The sequence below is a fragment of the Gavialis gangeticus genome, unplaced genomic scaffold (genome assembly GCF_001723915.1).
Source record: "Gavialis gangeticus isolate Ggan-Ray unplaced genomic scaffold, GavGan_comp1, whole genome shotgun sequence".
Classification (NCBI taxonomy): Eukaryota; Metazoa; Chordata; order Crocodylia; family Gavialidae; genus Gavialis; species Gavialis gangeticus.
The window spans coordinates 61995-66845 of NW_017729011.1; the positions used below are offsets into that span (position 1 = coordinate 61995).

General features: G+C 46.2%; 1 protein-coding gene across 1 annotated transcript in view; it reads left to right on the forward strand.

Annotated features, from left to right (window-relative positions):
* Positions 1 to 4851, forward strand: part of RAD54L2 (RAD54-like 2 (S. cerevisiae)) — a 52956-nt gene that overhangs the window by 33759 nt on the left and 14346 nt on the right. The window contains exons 10-12 of the mRNA XM_019510322.1: positions 839 to 1181; positions 2978 to 3155; positions 3953 to 4198. Coding sequence (XP_019365867.1) covers positions 839 to 1181; positions 2978 to 3155; positions 3953 to 4198 — 767 coding nt within the window. The remainder of the gene's footprint in view (positions 1 to 838; positions 1182 to 2977; positions 3156 to 3952; positions 4199 to 4851) is intronic.

The following is a 4851-nucleotide window of genomic DNA, read 5'->3' on the forward strand; positions in this document are numbered from 1 at the left end:
CCCCCCCCCCCCCCCCACAAGCCACCCCTGCTCTGTGACTGGTGCATTCTGGGTCTGGTGGAGGTACCCAGACTCCCTCCGCAGCCGATCGCTGAGCCAGGGAGGCATAAGGGGCCCCCCAGCATGCTCCCTGGCAGACTTCCGGTCCACTTACGGGTTTGCTGCCAAGCATGTGGAGGACCCCCTGCACTCCTGTGAAATGCTCCATGTGCCCTAGCATCACAGCAATCGCAAGCTGCGCCTGCTACCTCAAGGTATGTAGAAAAAACTTTTAAAGTTGTGTCTGATACTCCGAATCAGCATTGAATCTTCAGATTCGGCTGAATTGAATCAGGGACAGCGATCTGAATCAATGAATCGAATCACTGTCCCCGATTCAGGCCAAATCCGAATCAGCTTTGAATAGGGCCCACTTCGCACACCCCTAATGTAGAGTAAACACAAAGCTGGGCTGTCTGTTGGCCTCATCCTAATATGGAAAGGATCACTTTTTCAGGACCAAAAGGATGTTTAGGTCCCATTAAGTCTTTGATTTTTCTGGTGAGGCTGCAAATAAGAGAGCCAGTCAGTATCTTTTACTGTGGATTTGTGTGTAGGATGGCTACTAGGACCTGGACTGAGATGTCCAATTCACTTCACCTCAGCTACTGAATAGATGCAAGAGATGATGACTTCTGGTCATTACTAGCCTGGGCTGCCTGGAGCCAGTGGCTCTGTAAGCCATTTCCCAGCCCCTGAGCCATTTTAGCCCCTTCCCATGAATAAGTAGAGCTTTTTAACTCTCATTTTTAAGTTTTGTTGAGTTAGCTGCTGATTAACTTTGTGCCTTTGTTCTCAGGGATTGAGAAGGCTCTGTCCCGTCCTGGACCGGATGTGGTTATCTGTGATGAGGGACATCGGATAAAGAATTGCCATGCCAGCACTTCCCAAGCCCTGAAGAACATCCGTTCCCGGCGGCGAGTGGTACTAACTGGCTACCCGCTCCAGAACAACCTGATTGAGTATTGGTGCATGGTAGACTTTGTCCGGCCTGACTTCCTGGGCACCCGGCAAGAGTTCAGCAACATGTTTGAGCGCCCCATCCTGAACGGGCAGTGTATTGACAGCACTCCTCAAGATGTTCGTCTCATGAGGTACCGCAGTCATGTCCTGCATAGTCTACTGGAGGGCTTTGTGCAGAGGTGAGTTCTCATCGCATTTCCAGCAGTCTAATCTATGCAAACAACCTGTTTGATCATACTGTGTATTCAGAGCAGCTAATATTTTTTTTTTTCTTTTTTTCTGGAGCCTGGGTTTTACCATGGGTGCTCTCTTTTCCTCAAGGGGGAGTAGAGGAGGGGGACTGAAGAATTATGCAGATGTAACAGTTACATCGAACTAGCTTGTATTCTTTGATTTAACTACATTTGCTACCACTGTCATTACCTCTGGTTACATGTGTAAGGTGTAAATTTTCATGCTAATGCCTTCCTGTGATACTGATAGGAGTGGCTAAGTTAGAGAATAGTATCTCTAGCAGTATGGTGTTCCACATGCATTTTGGTTTTTGAGTAAGTAATTAAAATCATAGAAAATTAGGGTTGGAAGGGACCTCAGGAGGTCATCTAGTCCAACCTCCTGCACAAAGCAGGACCATCCTCAAATAGATCATCCTAGCCAGGGCTTTGGCACACCAAGCCTTAAAAACCTGCCAAGGATGGAGATTCCACTAGCTGTCTAGGTAACCAGCCTCCTAGTGAGAGAGTTTTTCCTAATATCCAACTTAAACCTCACTTACTGGAACTTGAGAACATTACTCCTTGTTCTGTCATCTGTCACCCCTGAAAACAGTCTAGCTCCATCCTCTTTGCAACCACTCTTCAAGTGCTATCAAATCCCCCCTCAGTCTTTCATAGATTCATAGATTTATAGATTAAGGGTCGGAAGGGACCTAGTAGATCTTCTAGCCCGACCCCCCGCCAGGGCGGGAGAACAACAAAAACCCCAAAAAGAGAAATGGGACTCAAACGAGTCCAGCTAGGTGGGCATCCAGCCTCTTCTTAAAGACCCCCAGGGTAGGGGCCAGCACCACTTCCCTTGGAAGTTGGTTCCAGCTCCTAGCCGCCCTAACGGTGAAGTAGTTTTTGCGGATGTTCAATCTATACCTCCTCTCCAACAGCTTGTGCCCATTTCTCCTTGTTATGCCAGCGGGCGCTAGGGGAAACAGCGTCTCCCCCAAACCCCTCTGGTCCCCCCTAGTGAGTCTTCTCTTCTGTAGACTAAATAAGCACAGTTCCTCAGCCTCTCCTTTTAAGTCATATCCCCTAGCCCCTAACCATTTTTGCTGTCCTTTGCTGGACTCTCTCAAATTTGTCTACCACCTTTCTATGGTGGTGGGCCCAAAACAGGACACAGTACTCCAGATGTGGCCTCACCAGTGCAGAATAGAGGGAAATAACTTCCCTCAATGCCACTTTTGTGGCATCTTCCATCCAAGGGTCTGAATGGATTTTATTAGCTCCCTAATGAAAGAAACATTACAATATCTCTGCATGGAGGTAGAAAATCTCTTCTTTCCAGATGAGGATCTGGAGATCCAGAATGAACAAATGCTTTGAGTAGAGAGAGGCTTAGCATGTCATTGATAGAGCCATAAATAGGTACAAGATCTCTTAATTTCTTCTGTAGAACTGTAAGCCCATCCTTTCTGCTTTATCCCCATAGAAAGCGAGACCTTCATCACCCATCTTAACACTGTGCATTCCACTGGGATATTGTGATGTTTTAGATCTTGGTAATGGAGCTTAATGTTCCTTCTATTCTGCTTCAGTTGCAATGTATTACAGGTGTCCTTCATTAGAAACACAGAAGCAGTTGAAGTTCTTCTCTGTAGTCAACTGGTGCAGGAAATTGAAATCGTACCCTGAAGGCAGCCACTGAGAAAATAGATCTGAACATTCCTTTCCTTCTACTTAATCTCCCCTTACTGCTTCCACAGGCGAGGCCACAATGTGCTGAAGATTCAGCTTCCCTCTAAGGAGGAACATGTCATCTTAGTGCGTCTGTCAAAGATCCAACGGGCTCTTTACACAGAGTTTATGAACCGATTCCGGGATGCAGGCAACAGTGGCTGGCTGGGACTGAACCCACTTAAGGCTTTCTGTGTCTGTTGTAAGGTGGGTTTTTGGCAAGAAAAGTAAAGAATTCCTGCAGTATGTGGGGAAGAGGCTGGAGTCTATATAAACTGCTTAGGAAGGAATTTTGAATAGGTATTAGTATCAGTTGTAACAGCTCAAGCAACTGTGGTACATGAATTTGCTCTGCATGATGTAATGCAGTGTGCCAGTAGCAGCATTATTCGTATCTGAGACTGAGATGCAGAGTTTAATTGGCTTGTCAGAACTCAGGCAAGAGGATAGCTGGAGAGCCAGAGACTGCACCGAGATGATCTGAATCAGAGTTCGGTTACTTCATCACAAAATCTGCATTTCCCAGAACATCGTGTGTGTGCAGGTGTGGGTGTGTAAAGTAGTACTTTGTCATCAAGCACAAAGAGGCTTAAAAATAATACTTTTCAAAAAATGAAGACTAATTGTAATGAGATCTGTGTTTTCTGTTATCAGTTTTATATCATGACCATATCATTTTTCTTTTTGAACATTCACCAGAAACTATTCAACTTTTCGTAGCATTTTTAACATGTCCCTGCTAGGATACTGTGAGGTACTTAAGAGTACTAAAACAGGCTCCTTGCTATCAAGTTTTTTAATCCAGTCAGTATTGCCTTATCTGTGGCACTTCACACTTTTCTTTCCAGTTCACTTTGGAGGGGAATAATTTTATTAGTGAAGTACTGGAGTATTCCTGCAGATAAACTGTCACTTGACTAAACACAGAAGGCTGTAAATCCACAGGCTTTCTTGGCTGGGCTTTTTCCAGTGCAGTTTTACTTTACCTTTTCTTTACATCTCAGATCTGGAACCACCCTGATGTACTGTATGAAGCACTGCAAAAGGAGAATTTGGCAAATGAGCAGGACCTGGATGTGGATGATCTTGGCACAGCCAGTACCAATTCTCGCTGCCAGCCACAGGGAATGAAAATCAAAACAGAGAGTAATGCATCACCAATTGGAGAAGCAACCAACAGCAAGTTCATCCAGAGTGTTGGTTTCAATCCCTTTCAGGAAAGAGCAAATCAGGTCGTTACATATGAGTGGGTAAGTAGCAAAACTCACAAGAGCCTTAGTTCTGAGGTTTTTCAATAAACATGGTCTGGATGCTTGTTTGCTCCAAGGGAGAGTTTTCTAGTTATTAACTGATAGGCCTGTGTGAAGTGGCTAGTATTCGCTTTGGATTTGGATTCAGCCAATTCAGGGAACAGTGATTCAATTCGGAGACTTGAATCACCGTCCCGAATTGATTCGGCCAAATCTGATTCTTAAATTTGGCTGCTGCCAAATTGGCCAAATCTCCGAATCCCACAGGCCCTATCCTCCGCCCGCTCTCAGTGGCTGCCCCACCTGCCCCAGCTCTTTGAAAAAAAGAAAAGGAAAAAAAAAAAGCCCCCACTCACCAGCTCTTGCCTGGTGGGGGGTGATCCCTGCTGCCCCCCACTGCCCCATGTCATTTGAGGGGGCTCTGCCACAAGCCCCCCGACTCCCACCTGCTCTCCCAGCCCCCCCACAGATGCCTTGCCCGCCCCAGGTCCTGGCCCTTTAAAAAAACAAAACAGAACAAAACAAAATAGCCCCCACAAAATAGCCCCCCACCAGCTGCTGCCTGGGAGGGGGTGATCCCTGCTGCCCCCCACTATGTGTATGCAGGGTTTTTTTGTGTTATTTTCTTACATGGCCAGAGCTGGAGCCATGCA